This window comes from Convolutriloba macropyga, chromosome 11 (assembly GCF_964194025.1).
Source record: "Convolutriloba macropyga chromosome 11, txConMacr16.3, whole genome shotgun sequence".
Classification (NCBI taxonomy): domain Eukaryota; kingdom Metazoa; phylum Xenacoelomorpha; order Acoela; family Convolutidae; genus Convolutriloba; species Convolutriloba macropyga.
Window position 1 is genome coordinate 6,086,836 of NC_134478.1, and position 17,333 is coordinate 6,104,168.

The window sequence follows — 17,333 nt, forward strand, 5'->3', positions numbered from 1 at the left end:
AATGTTGGTGGCTTCAAAAGTTATTTTTACCTTTAGAAAACGGAACCACTAATTTTGATTTTTAACATTGTAATAATTTTGTTTATATAATTTTAAACTTGTAATATTTAACCCCTGGGTTATATATTCAATTTACTTGTTTAAAAAAAATTAAATGGCCAATTGATATCAATGGTATTCACAAAAGACTCTTGCATACGGCTTGCTGTGTTTTCATTATTACACTTTGACTAGACTTCTCTCACCATTCCGACCCAACTTAAAAAGAAAAGCAATTAATATTCAAATAGACAACAAAATTTATAATAGTAAGATTTTGCAAGATTGTTGCAAAAAGAAGTTAATCTCAGATTCTACTCACTGCGTTTTTCTTGCAAATAGTTCAAGTTTGTGCGTCAAATTTGCAACTTTCCAATAGCGAGAAAAAGACATGTGAGTTCGACGAAAAGACTACACAAACAAAGAAAGGAAACAAAGAAAAAACAAAAAAAGTTTGAAGAGGCGATAAAAATATGCTGCACCGCGCGAAACCATCTTTTGTTTTCTTTTTGTGATAGATTGATAATACGAAGTCTATGGTTTATTAGTATGCTCTTTTATTTTACTTCAAATTAAGTTCTTTTTGTTGCTGCAATTTTTTTTTCCGAGTAATATTGAATAGAATGCTAGAGAGTTCTTTTTTGATCGATATTTGCGTTCCTACAAAGTATGATAGGTCAGTTTCGATTATTGGGCGCTTCTTACCTAGTTCTAGTGATTCTTTTAAAAAAGATGTCGTTACAAGATCTTGCTCGAAAAAATAGTCTCTTAAGAATATTGTTATAAAAAATATGGAAGAACTTTGCAAGAAAAAGTTAATCGTGTAAAAATACTATTGAAATCGTGTAAGAAAAAGTTAATCATTTAAGATCTCATATAAATCTTGTAAGAATCCTGTGAAATTTAAAAATATCTTGTCAGAACTTTTCAAGATTCCTGCAAGATCTTACAAGATTACCACTTTGTTTCAAATCGGGTATCTATCCTGACCTTTCCCGTCAAGTACAGATCTCGTACAGATTTAGTTAAATGTTGCCTGAACAGCTTCAGGTGAAATAAACTGAGCGAACCAAGGTCCTAGGGCGATGCCTTGAAATAAAAAGAAGTTACTTTGTTATACCTGAAATTAGGTTCGCGTAACTTTAAATTAATGCACTGTTTTTTCATATTTTTTAGGGCAATCCCTGGCAACATTGACAACTTTTAAGATCCGTGATAGAAAAAAAATAAATCGAATTTTGAAAAATGTAAAATAAATTTGTGTCATATCATTTTTCTCAATTATTATGGTGGAAAATTAAATAAAAATCAAGTTGATGTTGATGCTCAAAATTAATTCTGACAAAGTTTTTTTGAGCTCTCTCAAATAATGAGTTTTTTCCAGATTTTGGTTAAAGATTAATTTAAGGAGTGGGAGCTCTCGTTGAATAACCTATCGGCTCACCTAGGCTCCTCTGCTTACCTATGTTTTCATTTGCTTAAAATCCATCTAATCTTAACAACCATCTACTACGACTCAACTTTCATTGAGAAAAGTCTCCTAAATCGAAAGTCCTCATTGTTGTAATAACAATCTAGGAATTCACTAACGATTTGTAACCAGTATGTTTATTAACATTTAATCAGAGTTTTACTCAAACCAGACACCTACACGGTCTCCAAACGTTTAAAATTTGGCTATTTAGCGATAACTATCCTTCAAAATTTGATTATTTTCTGGACTTTTAAGGAAAATAGTAACGATCCCACTCAAAATGGAATGTAAATTAATGACTCATCTTTAGCTCAGGTAAGTAGGTAATTAGTCTAATTTCATTTATCTACACAGGCGGTTCTTAAAGTAAATTATAAACTTTAGAGAGCATTTTGTAGAGACAGATTTTGAGTTAGAATGTCGAGTGGTTTTGGGGTTGGTCCATCTGGTGGTAAGAATGGCTACGGACAACCAATTGATCAGTTCAGAGATGAAGAATTTTCTGGATTCAGACCCACAAAGAGACAAAGCAGAGGGGCTTCCATCGCACAAAGGTATATACATCCGTTACATTTATATATTAAAGTTAACGCGTTTAGCCCATGTGTTCAACCGAACACACCGAATTATAGCAAAAGTAATGACAAGTACCCCGAGCAGTCACCATGTTTAAGGGTGATCATAGAAATTTCAAACACAAAAAACTTTAAAAATCATTGAAATAATTAACAGATTAATGAACATATTTAAAGTCAGTCTTTACACCGAGAGCCTCCATGGGCTAAAATGGAAATGTCTGTTCTCAGATTTCTTAGCAAGTATGGTATTGTCTTGATAGTATAGAGCTGAGAATTACATAAAGCAGCTTTCACATCAAGGGCTGCTTCTTCCCAAAGAAGATTTCCATGTTTTTTCTATGAAATTGCAAACTTTGCAAAATATGCTCTTTCTAAAAAAATAATGGGTATTCAAGCAAAACTTGGTAGAGCTTAAAAAAAGCCATCTAAAAATTTCTTATTTATAGTTATTCCTTGTTGAAAAATTGTTGTTCCGACCCTCTTGAGGGGGGAGGAACTATATACTCAAATGGGTTTTTTTTTTTTTTTTGTTCAGTGAATTTTCGCCGATCGATACATTCATCGTAGAGAGTTGAGAGTGGTATCATTAGAAAGCTCGTCCAGCGTAGAATATGGAATTAAAAAGATTTTTTTAATTTTCGTTTTCTACAGGGAGTTATCGAGGTTTAAAGTTTTGTGAAAATAGTGTGAATTCCGTTGATTTTTATTCACATTTTACGGAATTTTCGCTAATTTTTGACCAAAATTTCGCCAATTTTGCTAAAATTTGTCAACATTTTTTAAAAACTTGTTGTTGATTTTATTTTTAAATATAAAAAATCTTCTCGGCTTTTCTTATTTTGAATTTCTTCTGAGAACTTCAGAGAAGTAGAGTGAATTCCCGTTGTTTTTATTCACATTTTCCGGAATTTTTGCCTAAATTTTCGTCAATTTTGCTAAAATTTGTTATAATTTTTAAGAATAGTGTCGTTGATTTTATTTTTGAAGACGAACAAGCATTGTTCATTGTTTTGATTTAATTTTTTTGGTCAAAAAATGTGGATAAATATTTCAAAATTTAGCCTTTTTCAACAAAAACAGCACGAAATAAGCTACTTTAGTCCGTTTTGATTAAGTTTGCCGACAGTACACCTCCAAACAACACTCATACAATCTTTGTAGACTCAGAGGGGGGCTATTTCTACTTCAGAGTACGCTGAGAGTGCTCTGTAGTTAAAACTTTGCCTTTTTTTGCTAACTTTACTCGTTGATTATCAAAAATGCAGAACTTATTTTGAGTTTTCAACTAACAAATTATCTATATCTGCAACATTCGAAAATCAAATGTTCCTAACGGACAATAAGCAATAGCAGGGTTTGTTTTGGGCCATTCTTGGACTGCTACCACCCAAAGAAATCGGGTTGTAATCAGTCGGTCTTTTTTTTTTTAAAAAAAGGACCCTTTCTTTAAAAATAAAAAACAGAACATATCGAATCAATGCTCAGGAGTGATAGGTCCAACCAGTTTGCTTACTAAAAAGCTCCAAGCTAATCCATTTAAATTTTAACTTGAAAGTTTATGGTCGTTTCTTTTAAAAATAATTGACTTTTCAATAAATAATGGCTTAATTAAGTTTTCCTCTATTTTTTTCTTAATTTGTTCAACTTCCAGCTTAGTCTCTGCAAAAAAAGAATGCTTCTTCTTTCTACTGATTTAACATTTCTTCTCGGTTGCAGTTTTAAGCCTGAAGTTATTGTTTTCTGGCTTTGATACTACAAGATTTCAGATTTTTGTTTGTTTCGATATTTGCCAGTTTTTCACGTTTCCGAATTTTGTCACATTATCACATTATTGACAGTTCTCTTGTCACATTATTAGCGTTAAAAATAAAGCACAATTGAACATATTGAAATCCTGTATGATATACATAATCGTTTTAACGGCCTCGACGCCTCTTTCTTGAAGAAATCAATTGAATTTTTTAATTTTGTTTTTAACTGTCATTTATACTTTGTCGTTTCGGTCGTATGAAATTTCCTGCATAGTGATAACTTTCATTGGCTTTTCGTGGAAGAATAGAAGAACCGATATTCTGATATTAGTAAATAGCTGATGGCTTTCATGACTTTGAAAACAATCGTTTTCCAAAATTAAAAAAAAAAAACTTTTTAACTTCGCAATTTTGTTCTTTTTATGTTTCTTTTTGTTAGCTAATCTCGTTATTTCATTACAGGTCAAATATGACATTATGGGTGTCAAGGGAATAAAAGGGATTGGTGTCCCAAAATCTTTTTTTTTAATGAATTTGTTATGACCTTAGTGGCTTCGACACCGGTTTTTCACAAAAATGTAAATTAATTTGATTTTTGTCTTATTTGACGTTCTTTTTGTAGATGCGAGAAATATTCTGGGTAACTGCAGGTCTCGAGGGCTTCCTTTTTTTGAATAAACGACCCTATTCAAATAGTTCTGTTTGTAATTAATGCCTTTTATGACATTGAATGTAATTTTTATTCGAAAAAAAAATTGAAATTATTTCATACTTTAGCACTTCGCTTTTTTGTCTACTTGTTACCTAGTCTTACTAATGAATGGCCACGTACTACTTTATAGCTGTTTGATGAAGGCGCAATCGAATATATTTTGAGGGACAAAATATGGCTCGAGGGTTTTGGCAGCGTTTTCTGGCAAGTTTCAATTGAAATTTTGTTTGTTTTTTTTGTTGTTCATTTTAGCCGCTTTAAAAAATGAATAAGGACAGGTCCTAATGCCCTTCTCTAGAAACAGTGGTAATTGTAAATTTGTGGTAATGTTAATTGATTCCTAATGGTATTTATTACTTTGAAGTTAACTGTTTCAAAAAAATAAGTTATATTTTTCACTTTAATGTTTTTGTTCTTTTTTGTATAATTGTTACCAAACCTTTTTATGGACTGGTCGCATATGATTTCTGGTGATTTATTAGTTATTTTTGTTTAGTTTTAGGTTTATCTGACGGTATGTTGACTTTGTTATTAAATTTAGTTTTTAAGAGGGAAAAAAATTTTTTGATGTAAATAATGTTTGTTGCTGTTGTTGTTGTTTGTTTTTGACGTTCATCTTGACTCGCTTTCTTAATATTGACATATTACATCAAGCTAATGCATCAATTTTTAACTCCACTGAGTTATTTGCTTTGGAGGCTATCTTATCGTTCATACAGAATTTTTTGAAAAAGACTTTTCGCAAAAAATAATTTTTGGGTTTTTCTATCTGTTCCTCATTTGCTAGACAATTATGCCAAAATTGTGGATGGGCGGGGTCGGAACTTTATGTGCCATCGCACATTACCGAGCCGCCTTGTTTTTATTTAAAATAAAAAGCTGCCTTATTCAATTGAAAGTGCAGGAAAGACACAAATTCGACAGAAAATCTCGCCATATTCTTATAGCATTCAATCAACAGCAGACTCATTTCTGTATCATTTTAAACCAAACATTCATCAAGACTTTCTCATTCGCTCTGAATTTTGCCCCAATGCAGCCAAGCAGCATTTACATAGCACATTTTACTGCCCTGAGAAGAACTAATAAAAAACGCTGCGGTTAATGGGCAATTTAGCAAGAGCAGCTTGAATAGTAGCTGCGCCGAACAGACAATATACTTGAATATTTCGTTTTCAAAAGCGCGGCTTAAGTAAAGAACTTGCTCAAAAATATAATCTAAAGAGATTCAAAAACTTGAAAACCATGCGGATCTTATGAAAAATTGTCCTTCTTTTGGTACCTAGTAGAGAATCGCCCTTCTAGGCAAAATTTTTACCGCATTATTTCTCGGCCTACAATTTAGATAGCCTGATATCAGTTTAAGCGCAATTGCGGACGGCTATTCCCGGTCATGCCTCTCATGCGCTGTGTAATGTAATGCAGAACCAGCGGGTCGGTAATTGCACCCACCGACCCACCAATCTGAAATTCTTTTCGTTTTGTATTACAGTTCGACTAATTAACATAGCACGAGGTATTTTTTTCTATTCATTTTAACATATGCGCATTCGTGGAAAATTATTGGTCGTCTCTGACTGGATAGTAACTTGCTCGCTTAATTCCTATTCAAAAATTGCTCCTATTTGCAAAAGGGAAGCAATTGTTGAACTGATCCCAACTTGCAATCGCTATTGCAATCTAGATAAGTTCACGAATGAAAAGACCAATAATTTTTTTCGGAGAGATTATGATTACAATAAATTACTCAATCAGTGTCTGAGCAAAGTAAGTTTAGCACTTCGCGAAACCAATCCCTTATTCCTCGGTTCCTTTGCTTCAAGATTCAAAGGGAACACGGATAAAAAGATAAACTGCCACAAAAACTATAGAAAAGCTTTTGTTTGTTAAGCCTTAAAGATCAAAAGAATGGAAACCTTTTAATAGCAAAACAAGGATCGATTCAATAAATTCCTTCAATCATAAAAAGTGAGTAAATTTTTTATGGATGTTGCAGATTCTTATAAAATACCGATCACGTGATTATTTCATTATAGCAAATAGCATTTAGGATAAGAATTTTTAGAAAAAGTTACAAATACATACACCATATCACTGTTCGATCAATCTTTTGTTCCGCGAAGTCCCCTCTCTTGTGTGACGTAGATCAAAAATTTTTAGCAGGTCATTTTTTTGCTCTTTTTGTTCTTATATGCTCAATTTGCCCAGCAATTCAAATTTGTTTTGAACTAATTGTTTTTTGGAGTGATTGACAATACTGCTGATCGAAAATGCTAACGCAGCCGATAATTATAAGAAAATAATGTTTCATAATAATTAACAAGGTAAAATTATGATGAACCCAGATTAAAACTTAAACTGGCCTGTCGTAATTCTGCCATGAACAGAGAAAGGTCACCAAAAAAATTTTGGCATTCACACTTGATCAGTACTGAAATACACTCTGGGTTTACTTCACTTACCAAAACCTCAAATTCCAGCAAAATTTCTTTTTTCCTATGTTTTTTTACCTCATCAGGGCGTTTTGTCTCATTATAATGTTTCAGGATTAGTTACTTTGCGGCAGATGACAACCGAATGCCAAAACTGTTCCGAATTCTGTGTTGTTTCATTGTGCTTCTAATTGTGCTTGTCATTCTGGGCTTCCTCCTTGCGAAGTTTGTCGTTTTCACCAAAAGTAAGCAGGACTCTTCAAAAAATATTGATGCCGTAATAATAACAACAACCATAAAGTCTACTGCCGCTGAAAACGATCAAATGAGACACATAACGTTACCCCAATTCGAAAGTAAACATCGAATGATATCACAACCCAAAATTCTAAAATGGTCTGACAAAAATATGAAAATTGATATCGTGTCATTACCTCCATTGACGACTTCACCAGAAAATAAACGAGATTTGAATTTTGTCCAAACAACAGCAACCAATTTTGACGGTCCAGATCGAGGCAACAGATTTGTTCCAGTGAAAATAGAACCAACTACAAGTACCGTTGGATCCAGAGTCATTTCAACAGTTGTGCCAGATTACACCAATGATGGAGAAGAGAGATCAACATTGGGCAAAGATGAGATTGCACTTTTTCAGTCGTCAACAGGCAAAATCATTCCAAATGATACAACGAGAAGTACTTTCTGAAAATCTCTAATTAAAATTTTAAAATAAATCAAAACGGAAAAAACTATGCATATAGCATTTGCTGCTATCTTTCTCTTATCTTCAGGACAGTCAGATTATCAAACAGATAACCCCATGGATAATTATACATTAAAAATTGTTTTTCAGACTTTGAAAATTGTTTTCGGGTTTTGAAAATTTTGTTCAGACTTCGAAGATCTGTCAGACTTTTAAAATTGTTTTTCAGTCATTGAAAATTGTTTTTTTAAAACTTTGGTCAACTCCTTTGATCTATGAGAGAGCTGAGACCACAAGAGGGCTGAAAATTCTAAAACATGGTCTGATAACAAATGATTCACTGCTCTTGCGATTATGTCGAGGGGACAAAAAAGCAGCATTGTGAAACAGAAATCCTTCCATTTGTGCTCAATTAGCATTTTCTTAGTCGCTCTGCAGTGCAATACACATCACAAAATGTTGGCAATGTAAAACAGATACTTCATTTTTAAATATATTAATAAGATTAAAAAACAGATATCCTGCTAACATTTTCCAAGCTTTGAAAAAAATTCATTCGAAATTTTTCAGGCTATTTATTTTTGCTAAACCACAAGAAACTCGTAACTCATTATGGTAGTCAAAATGACATTTGGTCTCAGCTGAGCAAATTAGGGATTTTTTTCCCGATCGTTTCCCCATTCTGTTGTCGACACCAGTTTTGGAACAGTGCCATTAACTAATCATATTCTGCTAAAAAATCACCTACGCTTGAGTGCAGAAAATGCTTCAACTAAGCGGGGGAGTCAGACGTGAAACAGAATCCAATATTACTGTTAGAGTCTTTCACTTTTTATTTGATGGCTTAGATTGAAGAACTTTCTTTTTTTTCGTTTTCAAACAAAATATTAATTGTTTACATCTTAAAGCGGGCAGACAGCATTAGATAAAATGAATTAGCTCGATAATATTGCATGTATTTTCTTATAACACTTGTTTCCGTAGCTTCAGAATTTTAATGCTGCACATTTTGTTTTTTGGAATATATTGTGTAAATACATGCAATCCAATAAATTTCTCTACTTCAAAAACTGTTATTGCTGTTTTGCTGAAGAGGTGATTGCTAATTATCTGAACTTAATTGATGCACATCAGGCGGACTGGCTCTTAATATAGTTTGACAATATTTAGAAGCTAAGCATAGTTTTTCAAATATTTTATTCTATCAACCTTTAGATGTCAGATTTAGTAGTACGCTTGGAGTTCGTTGTTTACTGAATTATTATTAAGAATCTGATTTGTTCTATGAAAATTACGCTTTTTTGCTCAAATGCAGAAATATATTTAAAATTGCATTCTTCAATACAACGAATTTTAAATTATGAAACTGAAAAAAGTTTCTTTGAATAAAAATACAATTAGCAGACCCTAGTATAAGGTTTGGTTCTGTCAATCATTTCGTCTTAAAATCTGATTAAAAGAAACCATATGATTTTTTTTTCATTCAATTTAAATGAAGCACCACTTTCTTTTTTAAAAGGTAGCAATCGTTTTATCATGATATTTTAATAACATATATTTTCGCAATAACCTACTTTGCATTTAATTTATGCAGTCAAAGTCGTTTTGTTTTGCAATTTGAATATATTGAATATTTTGGACAGAAAAATCCCGAAATCCAGTTTTTTTCTGAAACTAGGTTTTTGACTGATTTCAAATCTGAGCAAAGATGATGATCTCTGTTATATTCACAGGATCATTCTTTTGTTCAGTGTCTTGAAGTAACCGTGGACCCAGTTCTGTTTCCATAGATTGTTTGCCTTGCTCTCTAGCCTATTTAGCAAAAACGCGTATGCTGTGTAGCAAAACAGTTCTTGAGAGTGTTAGCAAGGACTACAGCTGACCTTTTTTGTTGCAAAATTTTTTTGTTGACAAAATTACTGTTTTTGTGAATTTGTCTGAACTATGCTTTTGAAAATTGGGTTGCAGCTACAAAGAAATTTAGGGGGAAAGTTGATGCGTTTTTAGATCTTAGAACATTTCCTGTTAACTTTCTTGGGTTTTTGACGATGACGATTCGTGGTTTTTTTTTCGATAGTCCGTAGCTGATATTTTAAGTCATTTTTTGATGAGTAGTGGTATGTTGTTTGATATAAGGTTTAATTGGATTTTGTATTTTATCAATTGCCTCCGACATTCCCTATTGCAACAACATGGCTAACAGTAAAGAAAAATCGATACAACCGTCTTTTATTTGCAAGCTGAGAAGTCGAGAATGAGTTCTCTTACGAAACTCCAAAATTTTACGCCTTTTTCATGATTTGGCACATGTCATGTTTACTGAGCAGAATTAATGCTTAAACAGCGAAAATTACGCTGTGTAGTCTGTCCCATAAAGTTGAAATAAGCGAACTTTTGAAAAACGCCAAAAACGTGCAATTGAGCATCAATGTGCTCATTTGATTGTCAACGTTTTCTCCATTAAGTTGTCATTCATCAATTTTTTCTACATGTTTCAAATTTGAACTTTGACCTTTGAACTCTAATATGTGGCTTTTGAAACCTTCGTTTATTTCAACTTTATGGGACACGCTATACATAGCTTCTTTGTACCATGTTTTAATTATAGAAGCAAATTGTAAAGGTATTTTTGTTCCAAGAAAATGGAAGGTTTTGGCAACTATCACCCAACTTTCACTCTATTTCACTAAGCTCACTTTTGCTCAGTCTTTGTTGCGATGACATATTAGATCAAATACAACTTAAAATGATAATTAATCACCTTTTTGAGAACCATTTTCAAATCTTCGTTGAGGTGTCTCTGCCGCTATTAAAAAATATTGTGAATTACAGAAGTGGGAGCAAAAATACAAAGTTAAGCCTTCAATGTTTTTTGACAAACGTGCGTCAATTGGTTGGTCAACACTACCACAAAGAAAGGGGATGACTCAATACATATCCTTATATAGGGAGGTTTCTCTAAGCTCAAATTCTCATTTTTCTTATTTTTCAAATTTTGATAAACTGTTTTCATTTGACATTATCTATCCTTTTTGTGCAATTCAGGTGACATTATACAAACAGAAACAATGCCCCAACCATTGCCGCAAAATGACGTCACTGTCCCAACAATTTCGAAAATTGTCGATTCAATAGTCTCTTCTGAAAAACTTCGACATCTGCCTGCCGTTAACTCAAACATTTATCCAACTGCAACTTCGGAATTCGCAAATTTAAACTTGGTACCTTCTACGACAGACCATTTTACTTTAAAAAAGAATAACGTGAACAGCATTGAAAACCAACTTGCAAAAGACGTTTCTGTTTTCACTGAGTTATCACACACAATTTCAGTAGGAAATATGACAGAGAAAAATAGCAGTATAGACCCTAAAAAGATTGACGTTATTGAAACTATAGAATACAGTTCTTCAGAGAAAGAAGACAAAATCTGCGAAACGAGTTGGACTTCATGGTCTGATTGTGTTGCCGACAATCTTTGCGGCTCGGGTCACCGAAACCGCAGCCGAATTGATCCGAAGTGCGAACAAATTATCACTTCAGAAGGTTGTTCTGCTGAGCCGTGTTTGAAAATTTCTGATGTTAAAGCGGGGTCGCCGATGAGTTTTTGCACGAAGACTTGCGGCGGCGGTTCGATGCTGAGACGGGCCGCGTGTTTGCAAATGGATTTAGAAGCTGCTTTGACAAACCAAAAAAAGCGATCACTGCAGGCAAAAGTCGGTGCAACGAAATACTTGGAAGTCGATAAGAAGGTATGTCTGATAAATGGAATTGCGTCAGATGAGGACTTCCAAACAAGTCAGGAATCCTGCTGCGAACATCGCTGCGACAACACAAAAGGTTTGGAATTTCTAATTGACAACTTTATTTGTATAATACTGTGTTTCCTGATTTATTTGTTTATACTTTGTTGGTGAAATCATTTTAAGAAGAAGCTGATGATAGACCAAGTCCAAATCCAGAAAATCAATCGAAAGCGATGCAAGAAATCGTCGGTTTGTTTGGTCTGGGACGTAAGGAAACTTCGGCATGTTTGATTTCTTAGATTCAGTTTTTTTGGTAACGAAACGTAAAAAAATGCTCGGTGTGATCCGTTTTAAATGTGTTCCGAAATCGTCGGAATGTTCAGTTTCTTTGATTCGGTTCGAATTTTCCAAATTTAGATTTTTTTGTTTATAATGTAGTCAAATGTTAAGATAGCTTTATAATCGCAGGAGTTTCAAACGTACCTCTTTAAAAATTACTTCAAAAAAGGGCAAATTGATTGACTTTATTCTTCAGCTCATTTATAAAATTAGGTGACAAATATGGAGTTCTTGTTTGCTTTGGAAGTTAAAAATTTAAGGCACTTGTTAAATGTTGACGTATACATCAAATCAAGCTCAATGAGCTTCGATATTATCATGAGAAATCGAATAAGTAAGTGATCGCACCTAAAAAGCAAACACAATTTTCTTTTGTTTTAAAAGCGAGCAAAACCCACAAACACTCTAGTTAATAAAACATAGCGACGATAGCCAGAAAAAACCTAAAGCGCCTTCATCGATTTTGCCTAACTAACAAAGACACTAACGATTTTCTCACTCTTAAAAGCGATGGTTTCTGTGCTAGGGAGGTCCCAGCCAAAGGCCGCGATGGCCTCAGAACAGATTATCAGTGCACTTTTTGAGACGGGTGAGGGGTTGGGTGTCACAATTTGCATTCACTCTGAAATTCAGCTGTCCAGAACATTCAGAATGTTTTTGACTGTGCACGATAAACGAGCAATTGGAATTTGGACTGTCCGGAGTGTTTTCAGAGAGCCGGTTTTTTAGTATGATTCTTTGTCTGAACAGTGTAAAAAGTGACATGATCATAATCTGTTCATAGTAAAAAAAAACAGACTGAGAAATACTATGATTCAGCACTGATTTTTGATATTACTATGGTCCTGGTGTTACATGTTTTCACGTTCACATGTTTTCAATTTCACATTTGATATGATATCGCTTAGAATCCATAAAAATTGTATCAACTTTCGAGTCAAGATTTTGTTTCGTTCTATCAAGTCTTAAGAGGCGTCATAGACACGTTTTTACTGATATTGAAGCAAATGTTGACGAACATCCAATAACAAGTGCTGACGGGTCTTTTTTCAAATATTTGAAACGAACAATTGCTGAACTTTCGCTAGAATGACGTTTAGTATACGTAAATATGCAGACACTGTTAATTTTTAAATTTCATAAAATGTGAATTCAAATAACACGTGCGCTGAAATTTTGTACAAAATGCCCATTGACACGTGCAGAATTTTATATTAAAGGGCTCATTAAGCAATTGCAACTAAACTATAGACACATATAAAAATCCCGAGCATTCAAGGCCAATGATATCGGTTGATTTCGTTTTTTTTTGGAGATTAAAATGTATCGTGCTATACCATGCTAAGATGACGTCCATAGCCATGTTTAATGCAACCTCATATTTTTTGAAAGGATTTTTTCAAAGTCAATTTGCGCTAAATTTTAAGGCACTTTGAACTTGTTTCCAGCACTCATTTACAAATTGCTCAATTGCAAATCTAAAAATTTTAATTTAGGACTAATTAATCATGATTATCGACATTTGCGCATAAAAGATAAACAGATGCCTGGAATTCTGGTCCCAAGACTTGGTCATTGTCCTCTGTCCACTCAAAAAGAACTTTATACTAGAAAAGTATTGATTAACATTAAAACTCATTATGATTTTTTCCTGGTCACCTTAAAATCATGAGAATTAATCAAATTGAAAATCCAGAAAAAAATCACTTTTATTTTAACCACCGCAAGCACAAAATGAATTCTGATTTTACAATTTTCCGTGACCAATCTAAGGTTTTTGATCAGGCAATCATTGCTCTGGAAAAGTTTTTGCGGTAGTTTTACAGTAAAAGACGCTTTTTTTTAAATTTGAATTTCGCTCAAAGAGCTAATTTTACTAAGCCCAAGTGCGTTCGGATTTGTCTCAGGTCAGATTACCATGGATTTTATAGGTCTGGCAGATAGAGCATTCGAAAAATTGAACTGGGTATCTTCTGCTAGCGAGGGATGGGCCAGAAGTCGGTTCCGTCTAGAATCTGAACTTAGGATTTTTTACCTGTGCAGAATTTTTGAATAAATTTACTCACTTATTTTACTAGTTTTCGCTTTTAATATCTCAATGCATTATAAAATCAATCCATACATACAAACCGCGTGGACAAATCTGCAGTGCCCAATGAAGAAATCTCGCATAACTTTTCCATTTTGGTTTGTATATGAATATCTAAAAATTGTCTTTCAAAATTTTGGGAAAATATGAGATGAGAGAAAATTCCCGAACTGTCCAGTTTTCAAAAAATATGTGTCAATCTACATGGAGTGAGAAATTTCTCGAGAAATTGGAACAACTTGCCACTAGAAATCCGAAAAGAAAAAAACAAAACAAGTTTAAGGCGAAAATAACTACAGAAATGATGAAATTACATGAACGTGTTCCAATAGATAGACAAGTACAAGTATTTAGAAATGTTTTACTAGTATTTTAAGGACCAAACTTTTCATATGCTTTTAAAGTGATTGTTAAATGTAAGCGTTTAGCCGAACTTTTGTTATGGTTGTAAAATTTTGAATTTATATTTAACAGATTTAAAAAAATGTGGAAACTATTCTACACAGCGTGTTTTCTTACCAGAAATGAAATTGCAATATTTTCATTTGCATGTGTTAAGCAATATAGGATTTGCTTATGAATAGTTTATAAGCGTTTTTTTTCCAGGAAGCATATTTGGAGTTCTTTCAAATGGGGCACTGACTATGAAATACACTGGCGATGACTCAAAAAACGACCCCTACGACAAGCAACGGAGTCAGTTTTTCTGTGTGAACCATCTAGCCGTGATTGATGTCGGGTTACCAGAACTTGCTGACTACTTCTGCAACCAAGTTGGTTATAACTTGAGTTATAACAAACGCAGTTTGAAGTTTGTTGCTGACAAACCAGTACCCAACGAATGCTCTTGTGTTGGAGGGTTCATAGACGTTCTAATCTACAAAAACCAGAAATCAGGAAACAAGACGCAGCAATTTGACATTGCTTGGACTACAGCGCTTAGGTTTGGTGCAGCTCATCAATTTGTAACTTTGCAATGTTGAGTAATTTGAAAGGATTAAATTTATTTGTCCTCAAGTCTCGATTTTGAGAAATTGTTATCTTGTTCAATTTGAAGAGCTTAGCATTGGTACAATTTTTAATCAAACTCAAGCAGTTAAATTTTGGAAATTTTGTCAATAAAAATGCAAAAAAGGCCGTTAAGGATACAAAAATGTTTTAAAAAATCTATCTCGTAGCAAAAGATGAGCAAAAAATTTAGTTGGTTAGTTCACATTATAATTAACTCACGGCGTAGATTATAATCGGTCAGGATCTGACTCGACTCTGCTTCGCACTCGTGCTCGTTTAAAGATTGTTTGTTGAGGTAAACCAGGTCAAACCCGTCCAGAGACAAAAATCATCTGTAATCACATTTTAGCTCGCTTTCAACAGAACAGAATTCCTACAATATGTTCATATAATCTGTTGGGTAATGTTGTCCCGTAATTTTTAATGCTTACATTCCTTTCCTATGAACGATTTATTGAGCAAACGTGAACCAATTAGAGAAAAAAGAATTATACCAATGATTTGATGAATATTATAATTCCGTATCGGAACTAACAGACTGAAATTTCGTTAACGGATTTCGCATGCGTAGCAAAGGGTTTTATTGTGTTGAGAGAGCTGCTTTTGATTTTTATCAGTTAAAAATGGCATCTGATATAGAGCGCGGTTAATTCTGCTTAAAATGAGAAGGAAGCAACAAAAAAACACTTCAAAGGTGACATACGACATGAAAGAAATCAAAAGAAGGTACGCTAGCCCCACGTTTTTTGAACAGACAAGTTTCGAATTTTTGTTGACATTCCAGAAAAATCCATTATCAATCGGCGTCTCATGTTTGAATACAACAAAGAGGATCGGTAATGTGTGTTTGCACAATGTTCCTACCCAGCTCATTCACATTCCTGACTTAATTGGCTACCAAATGATGAAGAGATAGAAAACGTTTAAAAACATACATATCTTTCAACTGACCACTGATGGAATAAGAAAGCGTCAATTTAGAGGGCCGACAAAACTCATTGCTAATAGGGCTACTAGAGAAGACTACGGAAAAAGTCAAAAATCAAAAATTATTTACGACCAAAAACCCAATGTATATATTTAAAAAACCCCTAACAAACAATGAGATCATATAAAACCCGAACTGAATAAGTTAACCTGTACTTCATTAGGTAAGATTTGAGATCGGTCAATAAAGTACTAGTACTAGTAGAGACTCGGTAACAGGTCGGCTAAAATAGCAATCAGCGCGAAATTCAAAAACTAGCTTTCTACTTTTGAAAACAACCAAATTCATGTCGATCAGAATCAATACCTAACAACTCGACTTATTAACGAGGTTAGTGTACACCTCATAGAAATCAATTGAGAACTGTCTTTATCCAATATACATCAGCCTACAACAAAGAGATCGGTAAAGACAAAAGGCAAAATCAATTAAATTTAACGAGAAAGCGGTGTCGGAACCGTTAAAAACATCAGCTATTCGTGGAAAACTTCATATATTGTCGATTTCACAATTGTTCAACGCTAGATTGGAAATTATATTAGTGTGATAATGTTGCAAGAAAACATAAAAAAAACTCAGAAGTTGGCGAACGTCCAAAAATCACAATTCGCTTACAAAATTGTGTAGTATTAAAGCCAAGAAACTCTTAGTCGAAAAAAAAACATTATAAACAATGAATTTTTGCTCATTGGAGAAGGTATGCAACTTGTCTTTACAGAGATGAAGCTAAAAAATTGACAGAATTTAGAGAGATCACAAAAATCGCAAACAAACCATAGGCTTTCAACTTAAAACAAAAACACATTAACTGGCAACTGTCCAGGAAGCTACGAACATACGAACATACAGAATACGAACAGAACTCAAAAATTCACAAACAATTTCTTTGAAGACAGTGTTGAAACATTAAAACTATAAGACATTTAAAATATTTAAAAAATTGAATACAATAGTTGACATTTTTGCTGGCTATTCTTTTGATTTTATACGTCTTCATTCGAAAGGATTCTTATGAAACAGACAAGATAAATAACCACAAAAATTTACCAGTATCGAAAACTTACGAATTTCCTATAAAAAAAATTCTAAGCATTAAAGACGTGAGTCAAGCCATAATCAACAGCGTAAAATTTGTGTAGACCAACAGAAAATTGATGAGCTCTGACAATAACAAAATAACGTCACTTTTGACGGCAATGAGTACAAAATATCCAGAGTACAAAATTTTTTTGCTTTAAAAAAGAAAATCAAATGAAAGTCCTGAAAACCGCGAGCTATAAACTGTAACAGTTAAATATGTTCGTTTGACCATCCATAGAAAGATTGAGGCTTTTGGTTGTCAAGAATATGTCGTACAAAAACCAAACCACGACAGTTAGAAGCAAAAAACCAAAAAAAATTAATGAAATCTGCGAGGTAAAAGTTTCGCGGCCGTAAAATTTGTAAGCTATTCTCGAGAAATGTGTAA

The 17,333-nt window shown here is 33.4% G+C and overlaps 1 protein-coding gene across 4 annotated transcripts; it reads left to right on the forward strand.

Annotated features, from left to right (window-relative positions):
* The first annotated feature begins 1,804 nt into the window (after positions 1-1,804).
* Positions 1,805-14,884, forward strand: LOC142350037 (uncharacterized). 4 transcript variants are annotated; one of them, XM_075401943.1, is made up of 5 exons: positions 1,805-1,828; positions 1,898-2,067; positions 7,101-7,684; positions 10,738-11,532; positions 14,473-14,884. In XM_075401943.1, the coding sequence occupies exons 2-5, from the start codon at positions 1,931-1,933 to the stop codon at positions 14,847-14,849; spliced, it is 1,893 nt and encodes a 630-aa protein (XP_075258058.1). In that variant the 5' UTR covers positions 1,805-1,828; positions 1,898-1,930; the 3' UTR covers positions 14,850-14,884. The 4 variants fall into 4 exon arrangements, with proteins under 4 accessions (XP_075258058.1, XP_075258060.1, XP_075258061.1 ...); XM_075401945.1 differs by having other exon boundaries at positions 7,101-7,654; XM_075401946.1 differs by having other exon boundaries at positions 1,813-1,828; positions 7,101-7,231.
* Positions 14,885-17,333: the final 2,449 nt, after the last annotated feature.

What these genes read in the sequence shown, in the direction of transcription:
- LOC142350037 (XM_075401943.1), top strand. Translation starts at nt 1,931, where the DNA reads ATGTCGAGTGGTTTTGGGGTTGGTCCATCTGGTGGTAAGAATGGCTAC. An exon ending in GGGGCTTCCATCGCACAAAG is followed by an intron (nt 2,068 to 7,100) that starts GTATATACATCC and finishes ATAATGTTTCAG; the next exon opens with GATTAGTTACTTTGCGGCAG. An exon ending in TCGCTGCGACAACACAAAAG is followed by an intron (nt 11,533 to 14,472) that starts GTTTGGAATTTC and finishes TTTTTTTTCCAG; the next exon opens with GAAGCATATTTGGAGTTCTT.